Raw genomic sequence first — 24,154 nt, forward strand, 5'->3', positions numbered from 1 at the left:
TTCATATACCACAAAATAACAGTATACAATTTTATAAGATAACTTGTAAATAGATAATACATATATGAGAGGTTAAAAGTACCGTAGAAAAGATGTTATGGGAGTCTCTTGCTAGTGGCTGCTAAGTGATCTGGGAGTCACCTGTTAGCTGCTGGGCATCTATAATTCTGACCAGATAATAGATTCCTTCCTGTGAGAAGATGATAATAGGAGACTGAAAGTCAGTTGTATTCTCTGACCTCTCTCCTTTTCTCCTGCCTCCAATTTATTTCATTCCCAATCTATAAGCAACATTTGCCCAATAAAGGCTGATTTGCAGTTCCTTGAGGGGTGTTATGATTCACAGCTATGGGGACTTTTGAGAATGGACCTGCCCTTTTACACTTCGGCATGGCCCTTAACAAAAGATGTTTTTTAACTGAACCTACCTGGCTTTGAGCCAATAATGAACATCATATTGCTTGCCTCCTCAATGGGTGAGAGAAAAGAAAATTTGGAAGTCAAAATAATAAATATTTTTTAAAATACAAGAACATGATTTTGAAGTATTGATTGGATTATTGGAACTAGATTGCCAAGAATTAAGGAAAAGAAGTTGAGGCATTGGGCATAGTCTATTTTTTGGGAGTGGAGGAAAAAAATGAACCTGCCTGTCTATAGAGTAGGATTGAAGGAGATTTTAACAATTAAAAAAATTATTGATTTCTTTTCTTTTCATGTCTGACTAGGTCCATCTCTTCCACAGTGACTTGTTCTTTGTAACAAAGATTAAAAAAGAAAGGAGAAAAAGTACTAAAATACTAAAAGTACTAAACTAATAACAGAGCTCAATCTGACAGTATATGTTGTTTTTACACCAAACTCAATTGCAAACAGTGCTATTAAGCCACTGGTCTGCATTTTACTTTAGTTTGAAAACGTATTAATATATTTTATTGTATTTTTATTTTGTTAAATATTTTCAAATTACATTTTAACCTAGTTTAGCTGCAAGGGATAGGGCATAGTCTTGGAGACCACATATTTAGTACCTCTTTTTTGTAGTAAGTCTGCAAAGAAAGGGAAAGTGTTTTCCCTTAATTTTCTCTAAACATTTTCTCATCTCTTCTATGGGGCTAAATTTGGTTATTGTATTTATACATTATTCAGTTTCTTTTTTTATATGTTTCTATTTACTTTGTTGATAGTTATTGTGTATATTATTTTCCTGGTTCATGAGTCTTTGTGATTCTCTGAATTTATGTTCATTATTTCTTATTATATAGTAATTTCTCTTATATTCATGTATCATAATTTGTTTAGTTCTTTCTTAATTAGTGGACATCTACTGTGTTTCTAGTTTTTTGCTACATGGTGCTATTGTATATATTTTATTATTCATGGAACCTTTCTTTGACATCCTTTAGCGTAAACCGTGGAATGTGATCTCTTTGTCAAAGGGTAGAGATATTTTAGTTATTCTCTTTAAATAATTCCAAATTGAATTTCAGAATAGTTGGACCATTTCACAACTTCATCAGCAATATGTTAGCATACTTCAACATTATTAGTCTCTTCAACATTATGTCCGCCTTTTCTCATCTTTGCCATTTTCTGAGTATGAAGTGAAAGAAACCTCAAGAGTTGTTTTGATTTTCATTTTTCTTTTTAGGGATATTGAACAGCTTTTCATATACAATTTACAATTCTTTTGAAAACTGTTTTTCATATCCTTTGATACCTTATCTTTTAGGGAAAGACTTACTGGTATTCTGTGAGTTTTGTTGTTTTTAGGATAATTAGATGGTGTAGTGGATAGAGTGCTGTGATTCATCCTTCCACTCCTACAAAATAGACTAACAAATAAATGAGGTGAACTATGTTGCTGAATTTGTAGGTTCTGACTAGAATAATAACTTATTTGAATGGTTGTGTGAGTTTCAGAAATGACTTAAGACATGTGAAACATAATGATCAAGAACCACAGTAGCTTTTCAGTGCCTATTTAATTACTTTTATTGAACAAAAACTTTGAAAGTATTTAAGAACAAAAAATAAAATAAAATAAAATTCAAATGTCCCTAATTGTTTCCTATATTTTTTATTATTGGTAATAATACCAATAATACCCAGGTTTCACCTGGGACTTCTTTGGATCTTCTTTGATGATTGTAGCATCAACTATTAAAAATCAGTCTTTATTCACCTACCTGTATTTTTAAGAAATTATGTGGGTAGCAGTGAGACAGTATGTAAAATTATTTAGTAGGCATAATGCTTGTCCAAGGACCTGTACAAAAAAAGAAATTTTTTTTTTGGTTGTAGGGCAAAGATATATTAATGCTCACTGTACTAGAGCCTTCCTTTAGTCAGTATATAGTCAGAATTTTCTGGCTTGTCTTCTTTGAAGAATATAGGAATGGAATTTTCTATTAAATTTAATATTGTTGAAACTAGATGGGGAAAATTATTTGGGAGAAAAAAAATCATCTAATATTAAAATAGATTTATGAAATTTTATGACTTTTTTTTTTGACATTTTAATTTTTCCAGAGGAGCTTCTGAATAATTTTGCTCAACAGATTGGAGCCTGGAGATTCTGCCTCTATTTTCTCTCTAGCACACGGAATGACTATGTAATGATGTATAGTTTAACGGTTTTTGAGGTAAGGTTTCAAACAGTTCTTTTCACAAAATTTTGTGTTTACTCTGATATTATTTCAGTAATAGTATTTCCTATTGTAAGTCTAGCTTTTGTAAACACATGGTTAGGACCTTTGTTTAAATACCTCTGTAAGGTGACTCTAATCTTTTCTAGTCAGTGGGGAACAATAGAAGCTGAGGGTAAGTAACTTTGGGAATAGTTAGGGTTTATGTGAGTATTTAACTTCATAGTTTTGGTTTAATTCTTTCCAGATTTTCATGTGGCTAACCCAGCATTTTAAATTTTAAGATGATTTATACTTTGTAATAGACAAGAAATCTTACTGTTTTAGTTTTGTGACACTTTTAATATTGTAATCTGCACATTTTAAGAAAATCAGTAAACAGGCAAAGCATAAGGGCTGTGATTCTGTGGCAAATTTAGTACGTACTTTTCAAATTATTGAGCATTGGGTATCATATGTAGTATGGTGCAGGAAAAGTCTTGCATGCCTTTGCTATGGAGTGAGTATTGTTTCTATTTTACAATGGAAAAAAGATAGTAGATGAATAGCAGCTTCATGTACTTCATTCCTAATTCAAATGCAAAGTTGGAGGTCATTGTATTTCATCTACTTTGGAAAATATTCAAATAGAAGTTCTACAGCTTCTAATCATGTCAAAATTTTAATAAGCTTACTCAATCTTAAATTTTTTCAGATAAGAAAACAGATTTTGTTTAGTGATTAAAATCAGTTATTTGCATATGTGTTTTGCTAATATAAGGGGTATTCTCTTTGTCTTCTAGAATCTGATCAATAAAATGTGGCTGGGAGTCCCATCCCAGGATAAGATGGAAATCCGAAGCTGCCTGCCCAAGCTCCTTCTAGCTCACCACAAAACCTTACCTTATTTTATCCGAAACAAGCTCTGCAAAGTTATTGTTGATATTGGCCGCCAAGATTGGCCTATGTTCTACCATGACTTTTTTACAAACATTTTACAGGTAAGAATATGCCAAAGGAAGTCTGATGAACCATTTCAGGAGTTTTGATATCCTAAGAAACTTGTTAAAATAAGTTGTTTTCTTCTTGACTTCTGGACAACTTTAAAGTTGACTTCTTGACTTTTCTTGTTGACATGTAAAGAAGTTTTAAGATTAAATATTTTAGGAGTAAGCAGGATTTGTGTGTAAGACAAGTTTTTATTTTTTGTGTGAAAATTTTATTTGGGAAAAAATATTAAAAAGGTTATTATTGTTATGTTTTGATAAATAATAGTTCCTTTCAATTCATATAGTAGGCATTAGAAAGAGTTTAAAGTAAGCATTATTTCAGCTGAGAATAATGTGCAAATAATAGGTGGGAAATTTACTGGATTTCTTCTGTAAGTAACTTAAAGTCTTTTTAAGAATATATCATTTCTTCTTTTAGTCATGGAACAGAGTGGTCATAGCAAATAGTAAGGTGCCAGTAGAACAAACAAGACTTATTCAGTAGTTTATGAGTAGTAGTAGCTGGTCTCTGCAATGTAGAATGGCCTCAGGCATATGTGTTTGGCATTTTCTGGAAAAACAACCAAAGAATGGAATGTGTATTAGGATTTAAAAAATTTCAAATTAAAAATATGCTTGTCCACCATTTTATTTATCTTTTATATCTTAGGATATATAGGGAACACTTGATTTTCTTCTAATATTTCTTGCTTTCTAATGGAGTTATGGATTTCAATTTGATATTCTGATTTCCAAGAATTCTGTGTACATTTGTACATCCATTCTGTGTACGTGTGTACATCTAAGAATTCTGGTGTACAGACATCATTTTGAGTGGAAATCCTGTCAGTATTTCTCAGTCAGTAGAGGAAGCTGACTTAGTGTTTGGCTATCTCCCTGAAAAAATCACTAACCTTTTTCAATTGTCCTATCTTCTTTACCAATTTCCCCTTTTCACCTTGCCTTAATTGATTCATTTCAGCAAATATTTTTCATATGTTTATTGGGTTAAGTACTGGGCAAAAGACATCAACCCAAATAATTATATAATAGTGGTGTCAAACTCATAGAAATGGGGACCACTAATCCATATATAAGGGTATGCATATTGAGTTAGTTTTAAATTTAATGTTACCTATGTTTTATCACTTTTAAAATTTTTTTTGTTAACTGTTTGCCCAATTACATTGTAGTCTGCTTCAGGCTGCAGTTGGAATATTGCAGGATGTGGGCCTTGTATTTTTTTCATCTCTGCTTTATAACATTACATAAGTGCATTTGGGAGTTCCAAAACAAAATGTTATGAAACATCTAATGGGGGAAAGGTCCTTGTGGTCCTGGGCTTTTTATCAGAGGTTTCATGGAGGAAGTAGCTTAAATGACTATTTAGCTGAAAAGAGAGAATGTGTGTCAGAGTTAGTGAAGAGAATAAAGGTAAAAGACTACAGGGTATAATCAGAGTGGCTGAGAATAATAATTCTAGTTTAACTATACTATAGAGTTCATAGAGGGGAGTGTTATGAAATAAAGATAAGAAGGTAAATTTTTCCAGGTTGTATAGAGACTCTTAAATGGCAGAAAAAGAAATTTGAGTTTAATTCACTAGGCAAAAAAGAGCCACTGAAGAGTTTTGAATATACCAGTCTCATTATTCAATTCATTTATAAATAAGATTATTTTTGACAGTAATATCAATGAAGAAAGGAACATCTATAAGAGTAATATAATAGTCTGCTCAGTAATAAGGGACTATTGTAGTAGGACATGGAATTCAAGGTGTCTTTTTTTTTTATTGAGATGTCTTTTAAACTGTTGTAAATAAGGACTTTAAAACTTCTGTCTTTGTAACTTTAAATAAGTTTAAAATATTTGTGGTGTACGTGGATAAAAAACACGGTATTTGGAAGTAAGGAGACAGATTTTAGTTTCACTTTTGCCCCCAAATAGCTTTGTAATTTTGAGGAAGTCACTTTACTTCTCTATATTTGTTTTTTTCATGTATAAAACAAGAGGATCATTCTAAACTTTAAAATTCTGTGATTGGTTAGTATTTAAGATATGCAAGGAAAGACTTCTGCTTAATAACTGGCACTCCTGGTGATGAAGCAAAAATTTTTATCAGGTATAATTGCAGCAAAGCAAAACCGGTTTTAGACTCAACTTGCTTATCTTAAAATCTTTTTAGTCAATCTACTAAAAGTTTTTCTGGTCTAGTTTAAGTCATGTTGGAGTTTGCCAAATTGTTATTAATTGGTTAATGCTAATGAAGACTCTCTTAGCATAAAGGAACCTAACTCTCCCTACTTTAGTCCCCATGCCCAGGGCAGCTAGCCTCATTTCATTTGGAGAGCTATTAGTATTCGAAAGATTTTTTTTCTTGTATCAAACTTAAATCTACCTCTCTAGTAGAACAAATCTACTTCTCTAAGTGAAAGCTCTTTAGATTCAGTTTATTTGTGAAACATATGACAGTTTTTTTTGTACATGAATTAACCCTCATTTGGAATGATTAATATGTTTTATTTGAAAATTGAGAATCCCAGAGGATGAAAAGGAATGTCAGAGGTCGAGTTCAGTCTGTTATCTGGATGCCATTTAGCCTTGGCTAGAATACCTATCAGTCCATTCTACTGTTGGAAAGTTTTTCTGTACATCAAGACTAAATTTGCCTCTGTAACTTCTACCCTTTGATTTCAGTTTCATCTTTTGGGATGAAGCAGAATAATAAGTAAAAGTATTTCTTTTGATTGGTAGCCTTTTAAATACTTGAAGAAAGCTATTATTTAGCTAAATCTTCTGCAGTTTAAATATTCTCATTTTGACTTTTTGCCAATATGATTATTTGAGTGAGAGGCAGATTCCACAGCTCCCAAATATCTACCTCAGCAAAATTCTGAAATTGTAGTAGAGAGAATAAAGATCAAGTATTCAAATGGGAAACTAGAGTAACTGTAACTCCTTCCAATTCAGAACTTCGCAAGAGTCATCCAGAAGTACATAGGCAATAGGAAAAAGGTACCTATTCAGGCAGCTGTTATTAGTACAGAGTGACTCCCTAGCATGACTAGAGGTAAGACACATGTAGCCTACAGGGCTTTGTATCTGGAACCAGCAAGGACAGAAAACTTCCATAAGAAGGCTTCAGGGTGGTCAAAAAGTGCTGTTGTGGTTAAAAGGTTCAGGAGTATGGACCTTTAAAGCCCTGGAAAGTGATAGTGATCAGGGATTACCCAGTGACCTGCAGGGTGCTACAGTGATGAGACTAGATCACCAATGAGTTATTGCAGTTTTTAGTTTGAGATATTAGGTGCCCAGGGTCTCCAAAGCTGAGAAGATCCTGAACATTTAGAACTCTGAACTTTGAAGATCTAGGGAAGTCTAATCCAGAGAAGTGGAGGTCTGTAGATGAACTCAGGGGAAATGAGGGCATGGTCAAATAGGGCCAAACCACCCCAACTAAAAACTAAAGTGGAAGATGAGAAGTAGAGATGAACCTGATCCTGGCATGAAACTTTAGTTCAGGAAAATTAGAGAAGTAGAGTTGGTTAAATCAAAACACCGAGTAGAATTAAAAATTATATCAAATCTATAGATTTCACCAAAAGACAAAGTAACTATAAAAATTGCAAGCAGACTCAAAGGATAAATTAGATTCTCACTACAACCTGTAAGTAAAAATTTTGATAAATTCTGTAGAAAAAAGAGTTGGAATAGAGTATTTTCAGGCAGTTCTGATGAAAAGAATGAAGCTAAGAAAAAACTTTGAAGTGCAAAAAGAAAAATTCAGAGTAACTCAGTGAGGTAGATTTGTTTGAGCAATTGGAAGGAGCTGTAGGTGGATGTAGTGCTAACATTCTAATGAGGGAGAAGAGACAAATGTGTTTTCAGAAACTTAATGATTTTAAAAGGAGAATAAAAAATACCTTGGGTTACACTCCCCTAGATCTTTAAAGCTTCTGTTTCCAGGGTTTCAAGAATTCTGCCCTGAGCTTTTAAATTATGGGATGTGATAAGCCTTAGCCAAGTAATAGACTTCCTGAAAAATAAAACAGATCAAAAATTAATGTCTCCACAAGACAGTAAGAAAATGCTAGAATAATACTAGGAAAATACTAAAATAATCAAAAGATTGAAAAACAATAAATGAAAATGTAAAATAACTGATATCAAAAATAACTAACTTGGAATGCAGATAAAGGAGAAATAATTTAAGAATCATTAAATTTTCTGAAACCATGCTAAAAACCAAAAAACTATTTCAAGAAATCATTAATGGAAGTTGCTTAACTCTTATTAGATTTGCAAGGCAAAGTACATATAGAAGGAACCCTTTGATCATATCCTAAAAGGTATCCCAAAGAAAAATTCCAAGAATATAGTCTATATCCAGGGCTCCTATAACAAAGAAAAGATACTGCAAGCATCTAGAGAGGAGGAGTTTTCAAGGGAAAAAGTGACTTTTATTGGAATAAAGTATTTCCAGGCAGTTCTGATGAAAAGAATGAAGCTAAGAAAAAACTTTGAAGTGCAAAAAGAAAAATTCAGAGTAACTCAGTGAGGTAGATTTGTTTGAGCAATTGGAAGGAGCTGTAGGTGGATGTAGTGCTAACATTCTAATGAGGGAGAAGAGACAAATGTGTTTTCAGAAACTTAATGATTTTAAAAGGAGAATAAAAAATACCTTGGGTTACACTCCCCTAGATCTTTAAAGCTTCTGTTTCCAGGGTTTCAAGAATTCTGCCCTGAGCTTTTAAATTATGGGATGTGATAAGCCTTAGCCAAGTAATAGACTTCCTGAAAAATAAAACAGATCAAAAATTAATGTCTCCACAAGACAGTAAGAAAATGCTAGAATAATACTAGGAAAATACTAAAATAATCAAAAGATTGAAAAACAATAAATGAAAATGTAAAATAACTGATATCAAAAATAACTAACTTGGAATGCAGATAAAGGAGAAATAATTTAAGAATCATTAAATTTTCTGAAACCATGCTAAAAACCAAAAAACTATTTCAAGAAATCATTAATGGAAGTTGCTTAACTCTTATTAGATTTGCAAGGCAAAGTACATATAGAAGGAACCCTTTGATCATATCCTAAAAGGTATCCCAAAGAAAAATTCCAAGAATATAGTCTATATCCAGGGCTCCTATAACAAAGAAAAGATACTGCAAGCATCTAGAGAGGAGGAGTTTTCAAGGGAAAAAGTGACTTTTATTGGAATAAAGTATTTCCAGGCAGTTCTGATGAAAAGAATGAAGCTAAGAAAAAACTTTGAAGTGCAAAAAGAAAAATTCAGAGTAACTCAGTGAGGTAGATTTGTTTGAGCAATTGGAAGGAGCTGTAGGTGGATGTAGTGCTAACATTCTAATGAGGGAGAAGAGACAAATGTGTTTTCAGAAACTTAATGATTTTAAAAGATTTTGAGGAGGATTATATAAGAAAAAATAGGTCCCAGGAGAAGATTAATTCTGTTTTGAGATTATGTAAATTGAAAAAGAAGGGAAGGTAAAAGGAAGAATACACATTACTATAGAAAGGAAGGAATGGGAAGAGGCTGTATGTGGCCTGGTATGTTGCTTGTGGTTTGAGTGCATGAGAATATATGGAGAGGAAGGCAAGAGAGAGTAGGCATCAGATAAGCCTTATTCTTTTTTTTATATTAATATTTTAATTATCCCTAGTTTCATGCAAAACAATTTTTTACATTTGTTTAAAAAACTTCCAGATTATTTTTCTTCTTCCCATCCCCCCATTAAGAAGGCACATGTGAAGTTATGCAAAGCATTTTCATAAAATTGTGAAAGAAAACATAGATCTCTCCCCACCCCCCTCCCCCAAAAAAAGCCCTCAATAAAAAACAATGAAAAAAAAAGAATATACTAGAATCTGTGTTTAAATACAATTACTCTGGGTATGAATAGCATTTTTCATCAAAAGTCCTTTAGAGTAGTTGTGCATCATTTAGCAAAGTCATTCATAGATGATCATCCTATAACATTGCTATTTGTACACAGTACATTTCACTTTGCTTCAGTTCATGGAGGACTTTCCAGTTTTTTTTGAGAGTATCCTGCTTATCACTTCTCATAGAATAGTAATATTTCATCCTAATCCATTTATTTAGCCATTCCCCAGTTGATGGGCACATGACTGATGAACCTCATTCTTAAATGAAATGTACAGAGGAGGGTTGAATGGAAACTTCTCCCCCAATACACACACACACACACACACACACACACACACACACACACACACACACACACAGAGTTTGATTTACAAAAAATATGAAACTCAGCTGGGAAAGAAGTGAGGATATGGAAGGAACAGTATCTTAATATTCTAATATTGCCCTTTAAAACTATTGGGAAATTACTTAGCAAATTATGATATATGCATGTTATGGAATATTGTGTTGTGAGACATGATAAAATAATTTCAGATAATCCTGGATAATGTGAAGTGATGAATAGTGAATTGAGTAGAACTGGGAGAGTAATTTATACAAAGATAATAATTTTGTAAGGGAAAAAACCTTGGAAGTTGGCCAGATTTATCTGCAGAGGGCCTAGTTGAAGCATATTACTATCTTACTTCAGTCATATTCTACACTTCTCAGTGATTCTGAATTTCTGTAGGTCATCATCCAAATCTTATTCCTTAACTTCTGCCACCTGATTCTATATTCCTGTCACCTGTCAACTCTTCTACCCAAAGTTCCAACCCTCCCATTTCACTCTGCCCTTTGAAAAACCTGTTCCATAAAGAACAAATTTTCCCTTCATCCTATATCTTTTCTTTTCCTACTCCATCCATTTTCCAGATATTATTATAATGTGACTCCTTCCTTCTTGAACACCATTCCTAGTATGGGCTGTACCTTTACTTACCCTTCAGCTTACTGGTTGAGTAGAGGTAGTTGCAATAGTTTTTGCTCCCCAAGGAACAAAGAACCCACAAATTCTTTACGTATATAGCTTCATCACTTAATAATCTTTCCTTCTTTGAAATTCATATCCACCACCTAATCAAAATCTTGGCATTTATTGTCTATTGACTTGCCTTCTTTCCTCTTTGAGTTTACCTGGCTCATAATTTTTCTTTCCTGCCTAAACTCTTGCCCTCATACCAGGGAATTTTAGCACGCACATGGACTCACCCTCAAATATTAACCACTCAGTTCCTCAACCCATCATTTCCCATCTCACTTCAGCTATATACAAAGATGATTTACTCTTGTTCTTGATGTTACCTACATATGTGCCACCTCTGTTTAAGAATGACAAAATCCCTTTATCTGACCATAATCTATTGACTTTCCATTTCTCTCTATCTTCCTTTTCTTAACCCTACTCTTCATGCTGACTGTGACCTCTAGTCCCTTGATCCTTCAGTTCTCTCCTAGACTATTTCCCCTATACTCCCACCCTCCTCTTTTCCCTATTTGGACCCCGTGGTAAACCATTTCACTTTTATACTTCCCTCTTCTCTTGAGTTCTTAGCTCTCTTATCATTTCATCAATTGCATCTTTCCTTTGCTTCTAAACAAATGCTGCTGAATGAAGATAAAAATTCTGATGGGGTTCACACAAATTTTTGTTAAACAATCTCAACTGGGCCCTCACTGCTGTGAGATAATCCTACTCTTCACCATCGACCTACATCTTCATCAACCATGCCATTCATTTTTCACAGCTCATCTAAACCTTTTTATCCATCCTCAAATATCTGTAAGCTCATTTTTTACCCTCTGTCACCTTGCTTAAGATTTTATAGAAAAAAATTGAGATCATTTTGTATGAGTTCCTTCTCACTTATTATCTCATATAACTTGTATGCCTCCTGCCATTATTTCTCCTACATTCCTGCCCACATAATGAAATGGCCTTACCAAGGCTAAATCCTTTTACCTGCTCAAGAGATTCTATTCTATCCCATCTTCTCTCAACAGATTGCTTTTTCTGTTTTCGCTAGTCTTAGAACCACTTATTTTTAATCTCTCTCTTACTACTGACTACTTCTCTTTTTTCTTTTAAGTCTCCTTCATCCTCAAAACCTTGCTCATTTTGTCTCTGCTAACTATCATCTTATATGTCTTCTACCCTTTGTGGCTAAAGTCCTTGAAAAAGCTGTCTACAATAAAGTGCCTCTTCTCAAAAAAAATTTATCAAGGAAACTAAGTAACTAACATTTGAATATAGGATGATGAATCATCTAGGACTAAATGAAAAAAAGTCATAAAAATCCCTCACATTCATCACATTAAGTGAAAATTCATGGTTTAAATGTCTTGCCCTAATAATTAGGGCTCTTTAAAGCCTTTATCTGAATGAAACTTGTCTGTTATAATTTCTTAGAGATAGATTATTTTAGCTTCTAATTTGAGAATTTTTGTATTTAAATGAGAAAAATGTGGATGGATTTTGAAAAGCTAGTATTATTCAGAGATAAAATTGTTTTATGTACTTATAACTCTTTTTTCATATTAAACTCACCTGAAACTTTGTTTTAATCTGTTTTATTGAAGTGAAGTTTTAGAATTCTTTCCAATCTTTATAAACATTATTCAAAACTTGTCTGAATTTTGTCTTTTCAGTTGATTCAGTCCCCTTTGACCACTCCCCTTGGACTGATCATGTTGAAAACTACTTCAGAAGAATTGGCCTGCCCCCGGGAAGACCTCAGCGTGGCTCGGAAAGAAGAATTGCGAAAGCTGCTATTGGACCAGGTACAAACTGTACTTGGATTACTTACAGGTAAATATGATTACAGTTTCAAAACAACAACAAACCTCCTGACTCAGAGGCAGCACTGAGAATTTATAAGCCAGTTAACATTTTCCTAAAGTAAAAGCCTTTTTGTTTGCAGTTTATTTGCAGTTCACTTAAAAAAATTTAGATGTAAGGATGCTTTCAAACTCAATCAGGGATATATTATTATATATTTAATATATTAAATGAGAATATATTAAATAATTTGAATGAAAGGGAGTTTGTTAAAAAAAATGTAGTTGTGGTATAGTAGAAAGACACTAGACAAATATAAATACTTTTTTTTTTTTGCTGAGGCAATTGGGGTCAAGTGACTTGCCCAGGGTCACACAGCTAGGAAGTGTTAAGTGTCTGATATCAGATTCGAACTCAGGTCCTCCTGACTTCAGGGCTGGTGCTCTATCCACTGCACCACCTAGCTGCCCCTGTATTTAACTAATACATTAGGCAATTGAAAAACAAAGGAAGGTCATCTTCCTCAGGGGAGAAGTTTTTATGGAAGAGAAGGCATTCGAATTTAGCTTTAAAGATAATTATCATTCAATTGACAGCAAATAAAGGAGTGAGGGAGGTTATTTTTAGTATATGGACTGGAGAGATTAGGGAAAGTTCTGAGGTTGCAGAATAATCCATTTGGCATCTTAAGCTTTTATTATTAGGCTTCTTAAACTTTTCCCACTTAACAATCCCTTTTATCCCAAGAAATTTTTACATGACTCTGGGTATATAGATATATAAAGTAAGTATACAACTCAAGTGTTTACTGATTACAAATCATAATTTTACCATCTCACGTTCAGTTATGTGACCCCACATGAGGTTGTGACTCATACAAAACTTTGCTCTATGTGGAGACTAAAGTGATAGGATTTGAAGCTGGAATGTTAGGGAGAAATGTGCTTGTGAAGGGTCTGGTAAGCAGTAGAGTTTAAATGTTCCTTAGCGGTAATCAGTGAGGCTTATCAGAATATGTGCATGAGGATCACTGTATGAGTTGGGAGAAGGAAATCAATTTTTGAAGTTCCTTCTAAATCTTAGGTTCTATTTTTGCTGAAAGAAGATTTGGGTCTCCTGTAGACCCTGGGAAAATGAGATGGGACAAAACTTGCTTTAGAAATGAAGACTCTAAAGCCAGGTTGTTAATTGACTTGCTCAAAGTCACATAGCTAGAAGGCAATTAAGATTGGAATTCCCAAATCGTTGCTCAGAAATTACTCTTGTGCTTGAATAATGTTTATCTTGTATTTATTTTATTGGATTGCAGAAGGTTCTTCACAAAGTATTTGGTTACTAAATAGATTACCCCCCACCACCAATTTTTTTGTGTCCTGAGTATTGCAAGTTAGCTTTGAACAAAGACTGAATATCATTTCTATTTTCTAGTCATCTCATACATCCATTCTTGATTCATTCCTTAAGAATCTCTCTCTCACTTCTTTCATTTCATTTCTGTCCTTTCTTTGTTGTCCACTAATTTGCTTACCTTTTCTAAAATTTATTGTGACACTATGATTTCCTCAAACCATTATTCTTTATTATCTTTTCCCCTTTATTATGTTTCTACATCTTTATCATCCTGTTGCTTTTTAGCCCTTTCTAGTGTGACCTCAGACCTTTTCACTCTACTAAATGTTTCCTCTAAGGTCTTTAGTGACTCGATTTAGTTTTTAACTCTTAGATTTTTCTGCAGCATTTGGCACAGTTGACCATGGACTTTTCCTGAATATATTCTTTTCTATTAACTATATGACATTCTTCCTCCTAATTATTGGAGGATACTTGGAATTGTCCTCCAAGGTTCTGCCTTTGACTCTTTTCTTTTCCTACATGCTGTTCCGTGAAGATAATCATCTATTCTTTTGAGTTCAATTATTAACTGTGTAGATGTGTGTGTGTGTGTGTGTGTGTGTGTGTGTGTGTGTGTGTGTGTGTGTGACTGAGATTTATTCAACCCCAACCTCTGCCTGCATGTACCGTTGCCAACACCTCAATTCTATGTTGTTCAAAATCTACTTTTCTTTCTTCCCCAAGCTGTCCCTTCAACTAATCATCACAGTTGTTGATAATAGCACCATTCTCACAGTCATCTAAGCTCTAAATCTTGGTGTCTTTTATTGTCTTCTTCATCTTTGCATCCTTCTCCATATTTGTCTTGGATCTAAAAATCACAATGTAGTGGAATTTGGATTCAGAGGATGTGGGTTCAAATGAAGGCTCTGCTGACCTGTAACATGAGGAGGATGAGCCAGAAGGCCTCCTAACTTAAAAACTGTGATCCCATGTTCCCTTTTCTCTCAGCCTGGTTACCACCTTTGTTTCACCTTGTCATGCCGGTCTTTAACTCTTCTTTAACCAGATGTCTGGTTGATTAAATTCTTTTTTCTGTAGTTCATTCTTTACGCAGTTGCCAACAATAATTTTTCATATTGTCAGGAATGACTGTTTATTTCATTACTCTGCTTAGAAACTTTTAGTAGCTCACTATTACTCATGACATTTATAGAAATTTCTGCTTATCCTCAGGTTTTTTTTTTTTTTAAGGGTTTTCACAGTCTAGCTTAAGCTTATCCTTGTAGCATTATGCCACACACATGTTTAAACTCTGACTCAAACTAGAATACTTGTTTTTCAGTCCTTTCCTGCTCTTTACAGCAGTAGTGCATTCATTCATTTAATTTTCTAGTCCTTCCGCATCTCTGTCCATTGAAATCCTTCTGGGCTCAGCTTAAGTATAGCTCTTCCCTGCAGCCTCCCTAATTCCCTCTTCCCTCTGATTTTCTTAGTGTTATTCCTTTGTCTCTATTTTATTGTGTCTTATTTGTGTATATGTTGTGTTCCAGTTCCACCCTCTCTTCCATCCCCAATAGTATATTTTCTCTTTGAGATCAGGGATCATTAGTCATCTTTGTTTCCCTGTACCTGGGACCATATCTTGATTTATTTTAGGCACTTAAATGTTGAGTGACAGAGTATTATTGGTACACTAAATTTGCATTACCTTACCTTTAGTGTCTCCCTTTTGCCTGTTGACAAATCAGGTCTTAGGATCATAGGGTTGAAAAAGTTCAATTCTTAGATCTCTTCCAATTCTAAAGCTGTGATCTTATGAACACTTTATTTTATTCTGTATTGTAGAGGGCCACATTCAGTGGGGGAACCCTGGGTGAGTGAAGGGAACTCCTTCAGCCCAGAGGGAACCAGACCTCACCCAGAGTTCCCCCACTATATGTGGCTTTCTACAGTGTATTAAGAGTATAGCTTTATGTGTGCTAATTCTCAGCCAGATTTTAAACTCATTGGGGAACAGCGATCATATGGATGATTGTCTTGAAGCTTCCTTCTCCCTGCTCCGCTCCAACCAAAGTTAATTAATTAAAATTATTACTTAATTAATCTATTCACTGTCTCCTCTCCCCTTCCCCAATTTTCCTAATCACATTTTTCATGGTAAGTGGTTAGATATAATTATTGCTTTTTGAGGGCAGAAATTAATCATCTTTTAATTTCTTTTTGTCTCCAGCCTGTCACGTGGTAGGCACTTAATAAATGTTGATTGATGGACTTCATTATCGTTATTTTTGCAGGTATTTTGGAGACGATTTGGGACAAACACAGTGTTACTGCTGCCACTCCACCACCATCCCCAACTTCAGGAGAAAGTGGTATGGTTTGCCATATTGTGATATCCTTTCTATTTGTCTTGTGTCTTGAAGCCATATCTTAGCTAAATCAAGATAACTTCCTTGATTTTTTTTTTTTTTTTTTTTTTTTGCTTTTTTACATGTATTAATTACTTATAAGGAACTATAAAGGAAATATATAGACTTAGATTCATAATGCTTTGTAGAGATTAATTCTTTTTGTAAATGTGAACCTTTTCCTGAGGGCATATGTATTGTCATTGGCAGAGTCAAGATTCAGATTCAGGTCTTTTGCTTCCAAATACTAGAATATAAACTACTTTTCCTATTATTTCATCTAAAAATGTCTTCTCTCCCATTTTTGCTCATTCATTTAATTTCATTCTGAATTTTTAGTTCTAGTAATTTGACATCTTTAAACTTTTGCTTTCTTCCCTCAAAAGGCATGCTGCCTTTTCCTTTCCTAGAGCCAGTAAAGCTGTGAGATTGACAATCAGTTTTGTAGCTCTACTTTGGAACTGCTGCTCAGTACTTAAACAGAGTGTTCTTTTATCCTACAGTTAGCACAAAGAGAGAACTGCCAAAGCAGATTGGAACATTGTAGAGTGATTTATTTTGTTTTTATTTAGACCTGAATCATTTTTGTGTTATATATAATTTGAATAAACCCTGTACATATGCAGTGGTGGTCATATAGTTCTAAATTGTACTTATTTGTCTCAGAAGTAAAGTGATAATTTTCAAGAAATTCTTGTTTTTACACTAAGTGTTTGTGAAAAGCTACCTTTTCAAGTAGCTACATCCTGTGAATTAGCACATATTGCTTCCTTTGAAGTAAAACTTGATATGTAGAATTATTTCTACACCTTTCCCATAAGGAAAAGGCCTTTTGACATTAGGAAGTTCTAGCTCAAATTGTTGTTTGGTTTAACAATTGAAAGATGGAGTTGTGAGAAGCTTATGATAAAAAAAAAAAATCTTAAAACAGTTTTTTGAAGACTGCTTCTTTTGTAGGTACTTAAGTTATTATTAACTCCATTTATCAAAGCACCATTATTTTGGAAAAAGTTCAAAGTGACAATTTTGGTTTCTGTAACATTTAAAGATACCATTAAACACTTTCCTTTCCTTCTGTAGCTTGTAGAGGGAAATATTTTTAGTAGTTACTGTGAAGTGGTGTGGTACTAGATCTATCTTTAGATGCATTAAAACAAATTTTATTTACATTGATTGTAGCAATTAACTTCACTAAAAATGTTTTTTTAAATGAAAGAACTATGTGTATTATCTCCTTTAATGGTATGTGCTGGTTACTCAGAAGTTATGCTGAGAAACCCCATTTTCCTTGTAGCATACAACAGAAAATTAATGAATTTTTGAATTTATAGTTGTTGGAAGTGTGAAGTATAAATATGCAAATAGACATTTCTCTATAGGCAAAATTAGGACACATGTGTAGATATGTCATTTCTACTTAGAATTAGTTCCATAACCTGAATTTATTGCAATTTTAGTTTGAGGAACTGGTCTCAATAACAAGCCAAAGGAATTATGTAATCCCCTAAGTTTTCTTCCTCCTCTAAAAAAAGAAAAAACAAACTCATAACATTCATTTGTTATGATTCTCCCCTCCTCTTTTTTCAAGCATTCAAAAGAGGAAAGGAGTAATTTCTGCAATATTTCCCAAAAGTAAGCCTTACAAATAAGGTCATCAGACCTTGCTTCATCATTTGATTACAATGTTGATGACATTTTTCTCAAAAAAGAAAAAAGGACATGCTTAATTATTGAACATCTTTTGATCTGTCAAAATCTTATGTTAAACTATATGTGTAACTTGGAGAAAATTTGAATTCTTCTCCCACCACAGGCCTATTTGTAAAGGAAAACTATGTATAAATTTCTTTAATCTTAACCCAAGGAAAGTCATGTTCTGAGAAATACTTATTATTTGTATAAATAAACTGAACTATATTTAAACCCACTAAATTTAATAGTTTGGCTCTTTATTTACTACTTTAGATTCTGGTTTAGCTAGCTATAACAAATTTGACTCCTGAGTGCTTTAGCTAATTTCTTGCCTACATTCTTTAAAAAATACTAATTAATTTCTGTTCCTCAGTGAAGAATGGAGAATGAAAATATACCTGTGAAGCTGAAGGACAAATCCTAGATAGCCATTGATAATATGGGCTGTAATAGAAACAGGATGTGAAAAGAAGAAAATATACTTTTCATTTGTCAAGCCATAGAATAATTTAAATCCTTTCTTGTCAGAGCCCTTCTGTGATCTCTTTGCTCATCACAGCAGTTGGAAATAGAGCCTACAATCTTTTAGAGAGGAGATGTCAGGTTGAGAGAATGAAGATGGGTATATTTGGAAGATCAAAGATGAAAAGAAAAGGAGTTCCTTCTTATGGAAGTTTTACTAGCAGACAATGGATCAGGATCTATAACCATGATACTTTACATTTCCATTTCCTCTATTTAAATGATGGAGAAGTTTTATGACTCAAGCACACTTTTCCATTTTCCTGGTTTGTTTCCTTTTGTGGTGGTCACTTTTGCTTTTTTTGCTTTGGCATAGATTTCTCCCTTCCTGTTGATGTCATTGTTTGCTTCAAAATGTCAAGATTTATTGTTTTGCTGCTTTGAGTATCCTTTTGCGGATACAGAGCATCTTTCCAAATTGATAGTCCTTGTGAATTTTTTGATTGACAAAGTCATTACCTAGTCAACATTTTGGTGATAGAACTTCACTGAACTTAGCTAGATTGGTTCTAGCTAAAACAATAGGTATATATATTCCATCACAAACTCTGGACCTGAAACCTTTCTAAATTGGGGAGACAAGGGACCTGGGGTTACATTCCTTCTACTATATCAGAGGAGAATTTAAAAGGATGGTAACATTTTTATCCTTTTTATATATTTGTTTTCTGTCTAGTTTAGCAACCTGCCTAGAAAGGAGTAGCATTTAAATTTTTAAATTTTATTTTAAAAGTTTTATTTACAAGATATATGCATGGGTAATTTTACAACATTGACAATTGCCAAACCTTTTGTTCTAATTTTTCCCTTCCTTCCCTCCTACCCCCAGATGGCAGTTGACCAATACATGTTAAATATGTTAAAGTATAAATTAAAAACAATGTATGTTAGCATTTAAATTCTTAAAAAAATTTCAAGCAGACACCAAATGAGTATTTTCTTAAATACAGGACAGGAATAAGAATGTACATGAATGTGCAGATCTCTTATGTACAACTCGCTTTAAAAAACAAACAAACAAACAATATATTTGACATATAACTTTAAAAGTTATCCTATATGTCTATGATTTTTTTTTTCTGGACTGTTGACACCAAAACAGTTTTTGTTTATATTTTTCAATATTTATGTCATTAAACTTAATTCCAGTTCTCTTTTCTTGACTGTCTATCAGTTCATACAAATCCTTCCATTTTTTTAGAAACTATACATAATTTCTTATAGCACAATAGTATTATATTTCGTTTATATAACATAATTTGCTTAGCCATCCTCCAGTGTAAAATATCTTCTTATTTTCCAGTTCTTTGTCATCCCAAAGGATACCTGCTATATTTTTGTACATTTGAATCTTTTTCTTATTTAACCCCATTTGTGCAAAATCGTTTTACCTTTATGTTATCAAAATTTCATTTTATCTTTTGTGACTTTCTCTTTTGGTTTAGTTCATGAACTCTTCTGTCCATAGATTTGCAAGGTAATTTCTTCCCTGCTCATCTAATTTATTTTTGATGTTACCTTTTGTATGTGAATCAGTGATCCATTGGGAGCTTGTCATGTACAGTAGCTCCTTGATGGACTTGGGAGAACCAGACCAACTCCTGCCCAGACGCCATGCTGCTCTACAGTGGGAGCTATTTATCTGCAGAGATTGCATTTATGGCTATTTTTTACTATTTATAACAAAATAATTACCAAATTTTTTGAGGGATTCATCTTGAGCCAGCAACTTTTCTTTCTCTGTTGGCTCTTCTTTGTCAACATTTACCCTACTATTTGTCTTCCTATTTTTCTTTCAGCCTTCACGCCTCATAGTGTTGCCTTTTGTCTCTGCATGCTGCCATATTGAAGAACACAAAATATTGGCAGTGAAACAAGCATAATTTTGCCAAGTTATACTCAGTAGACACTTTAAAAAGTTTGGAGCTGCTTATTTTTAGCTGATTACATGAGCCATTTTTTGTAATGCTGAGTAGAATTTGTTTCTTTGTTAACAGGTTACTTAGGCTAACGTTACAGCACAGCCACATAGGTGACTGATGTTTGAAAAAAAAAAATCTTGAAGAGTTGGGAAATAATACATTAGAAGTTCCTTCCCCTATTAATTTTTAAAGATTTAATTGCTATTTTGATTTTTATACTATCTTTATTTTCAAATGTGGATCTTCTACTTCTCTACCTAAACAGCCATTTCTTGTAATGAATAAAAAATTTAAAAAGCAGTTCCATAAAACAAAATGAATATATCATCAGAATCTGGTAGTGTATTGTAGTATTTCACATCTCCAATGAAGGGTAGAGAGGGGTGCATATTCTCATTTCTTGTTTGGGGACAAGTTTGGTTGTTATAAAGCATTCGTTTTTATGTGGTCAGTTTGTTGTTTTTAGTTCTGCTTCACTTACATCAGTTTTCATGTCTTCATATGGTTCTAGTCTTCATATTTATTGTTTCCTATGTTGCAGTTGTATTCAGTTACAGATTTATTTAGCCATTCTCAATCACTGGCTTTCTAATTTATTGCTAGTTTTTTATGCTATAGAAAATTATATAAATATTTTGGTGTATATGGGACCTTTTTTTGAAAAAAATCTTTGACTCTCTGGGGATCTATACTTAATAGTGGATCTGAGTATAGACATTTTATTTACTTAAGCATAATTCCAAATGGTTTTTCTGAGTTCCTGGATCAATTTGGCATTCTACCAGATAGCATTTCAATGCTTTACTACAGTGTTCAAAACATTGATTATTCGTATCTTTAATCATCTTTGTCACTTTATACTACATATGAGGTAAAACTTAAGAGTTGTTTGGACTTGTATTTTTCTTATTAATGATTTTGAGCAGTTTTTTCATATGATTGTTAAAAGTTTGCAGTTATTTTGAAAACTTTCACTTCTGATGTCTGTCATTTTATCTTCACTCCCCATTCTAAATTTTGCTTTATTTTAGGTTCTTTTATTTCTGTACAGTTGTCTGTAATTATTCATACCTTTCTTGTGAAAATAGACTTGAGAATTGTTGGCACAGCTAGGATACAGGGACTGTGAAAATACTTTTTAAAATTTTTTTACAGATGTTGAGAGAGATAATTAGGAGTGAGACCCATTAGGAAATATTCTCTCTTACTTTGCAGTTTCAGAAACCCAAGTTGTGGGTTGAATGAATAATAATCCCATCTAGACTGAATTGTAGTAATTATATTCTCAATAAACATTTTAGAATAATAGTATTTTTCATCTTACTGCCAATAATAGTTACATTGTGATTATTTTCATTATGAACCATGTTAAGCAAGTTAAATGGTTGAATTTTTGTTCGTAAAAAATAAAAGTTAAGTATTCATCTAAAAAATAGCTTTTGTAGGATTGTCCTATACAAACAGGTTCCTTCTCAATCTTCAGGGTTCCATTGAATTGGTAAATAAAGATGTAAACATTCAGCCATATGAGTGCCAGGCAAAATCTGAATTTTGCATCAAATTTCATTATTGGTGTACATCATTACAGTTAAATTGTTAAGCTTTGGTTAAGTTTTCACTGAAAATATGGTGGGCAATCTTAATGAAAGCAAAACTCTATTTAGAGGAGGATAGTGTTACCACTTTAAGGACAGATTGGAAGATTTTATTAATAGTGTAAGTGCATTTTTTAGACAGAGAAGGGACTTTTTAAAGTTCTCCAAGTCTAGGTTTGTCATTTTGTAAAGGAAAACTAAGACCCAGAGAAAGAAAATGACTTGTCTAGGGTCAAAAAATGAATTAATGACACATTTTGTTACACTATGTTTCAAGTTGAAGGTGTATGTTGTTGCTGTCTACTGTATTTGAATAGTTGAATGGAATTCCTTTTTATTTTTCTCTGTGACTCACATTAAGTTGTACTATTTGAGACTTCTACCTAGTTTTTTGCATCATCCTTGATGTTCTTTGCAGTTATGGTTTTTACCTCATCTGATCACATTTCCTTTTGAGATCTAGCTACTTCAAAGAAATTTTAATCTTTGTGGAGACTTGTGTTTTTGGAAGTGGAGAGGAACTTCTGTTTCTTGGTTTTGTCATCTCTCGATTTCCTTCTGTGTATATTCAGTTTTGTTCACCCATGCCTCCCAGTGTCAAGATCTGAAGTGCCTTCTCCACATCTGTCTATATTGTATACCTAGCTTCTGATTAGTACAAATGAACCCATAAAAGTGGTCACATTATTCAAATTCATATCAAAGCCAGTTAACATTTTAATAATGTAATTTTGAATAGCACAAATTAGAATTTATATAGCCACTTCAGAGGATTCTTTATTTGTACTAATTGGGACCTAGATGTGCGTTGTGTGCTGAGGTGGTGAAGTTCAAATGTGGTGGTTCCATTGCCATTGGTAAGAATTAATTGCTATAGAAATGTTGGCGTATCTGTTATATTTGTCAATTTATTTGTTTTATTTCCATTTAAAATGATGATCTTTCATAATTTAGATTTGTCCTGTGTTTTAAACAGAGTAATTTTAGCCCTCTACCACTTTTTGCTTTTTTGAAGTGATAGTGCCTAAGTTTGTATTCTAAAGTAGTGTTGGTCTTGGCGCAGTGTTTCTGCTTGGCAAGGAGAGCAAGTGTTTGCTGGAAAGAGTGGTTTCAGTTTTCCTTCTATTAGAAATGGTGACTTGTATGAGAATGTTTTCCATGGAAGTTGAGCACAGAAATTGCCACAAGGCAGAGTGAAGACGTTTTTATGTAGATTGCTTTGAGCTGGGTTTAGAAGGATGACTGAGATTTCAGCCACAGGTGATTTTGGGGGGCGGGGGTGGTGGTGAGCATTTTGAGCATAGTACATAAGTAGAAGCATTGGACAAAAGTTTAGGTGTATATAGGAACTGATGGTTGGCTAATAGATTCTAGATTGGCTAGTAAATATTGTATGTTAAAGGAGAGTAAGGTGACAAAACTGGAAAGGTAGGGAAGGATAGGAGAATGAGATGGTTTGTTATAAACATATAGGCCTGGAAATTATTTTGAGGAAAAAATCAGAATTAGCTTTCTTAGATTGTTACTCTAGTGCTTCTTAAAATTTGATGTATTACTTTAATCTTAATTGATTTTTAAATATTTTTAAAATATTTAAATATTGGTTCACATTCTCAAAAGGAAAAAAAAAACTAGCAGTAGCATGTGTAGTGATTTTAAAAGCTGATTGAGAAATGACTTAGATTATTAAAATGTTCCTTACACTAAAAAAGTGATTTGGATATAGTTTTTCAAAATTTTTTCTCTTAAATTTTTCAGGTGACCTACTAAGTAACCTGTTGCAGAGTCCTAGTGCAGCCAAACTGTTAAACCAGCCAATCCCTATCCTTGATTCAGAGAGTGAGTATATCTGTTCCCTGGCTTTGGAGTGCCTGGCCCATCTCTTCAGCTGGATTCCTCTGTCTACCAGCATCACCCCATCCCTCCTTACCACGATATTCCACTTTGCTCGATTTGGCTGTGACATTCGGGCCAGAAAGATGGCATCAGTCAATGGCAGCAATCAGAACTGTGTCCTTGGTCAGGAACGTGGCAGGCTTGGAGTTCTGGCCATGTCTTGCATCAATGAACTCATGTCTAAGAACTGTGTGCCTATGGAATTTGAAGAGTATTTACTGCGAATGTTCCAGCAGACTTTTTACCTCCTGCAGAAAATCACCAAGGATAATAATGCTCACACAGTGAAGAGCAGACTAGAAGAACTAGATGAAAGGTAAGAGAAGCCAAAGCAGAGTAAGAAGTATGTACTCAGAAAGGGTTATTATGATTCACTGCTCTTGTGCATAGTGTCTTTAATCCTCTTTGATTTCAGAATTTGGAGCTCCAAAGAAG

The 24,154-nt window shown here is 33.5% G+C and overlaps 1 protein-coding gene across 2 annotated transcripts in view; it reads left to right on the forward strand.

The window, feature by feature from the left end:
- XPO6 (exportin 6) overlaps nt 1-24,154 on the forward strand; it is a 112,383-nt gene that overhangs the window by 16,350 nt on the left and 71,879 nt on the right. For both annotated transcript variants that reach the window (XM_074282769.1, XM_074282770.1), the window contains exons 3-7: nt 2,533-2,645; nt 3,431-3,628; nt 12,220-12,379; nt 15,979-16,056; nt 23,582-24,035. In XM_074282769.1, coding sequence (XP_074138870.1) covers nt 2,533-2,645; nt 3,431-3,628; nt 12,220-12,379; nt 15,979-16,056; nt 23,582-24,035 — 1,003 coding nt within the window. The remainder of the gene's footprint in view (nt 1-2,532; nt 2,646-3,430; nt 3,629-12,219; nt 12,380-15,978; nt 16,057-23,581; nt 24,036-24,154) is intronic.

The sequence above is a fragment of the Sminthopsis crassicaudata genome, chromosome 1 (genome assembly GCF_048593235.1).
Source record: "Sminthopsis crassicaudata isolate SCR6 chromosome 1, ASM4859323v1, whole genome shotgun sequence".
In the NCBI taxonomy this organism is placed as follows: domain Eukaryota; kingdom Metazoa; phylum Chordata; class Mammalia; order Dasyuromorphia; family Dasyuridae; genus Sminthopsis; species Sminthopsis crassicaudata.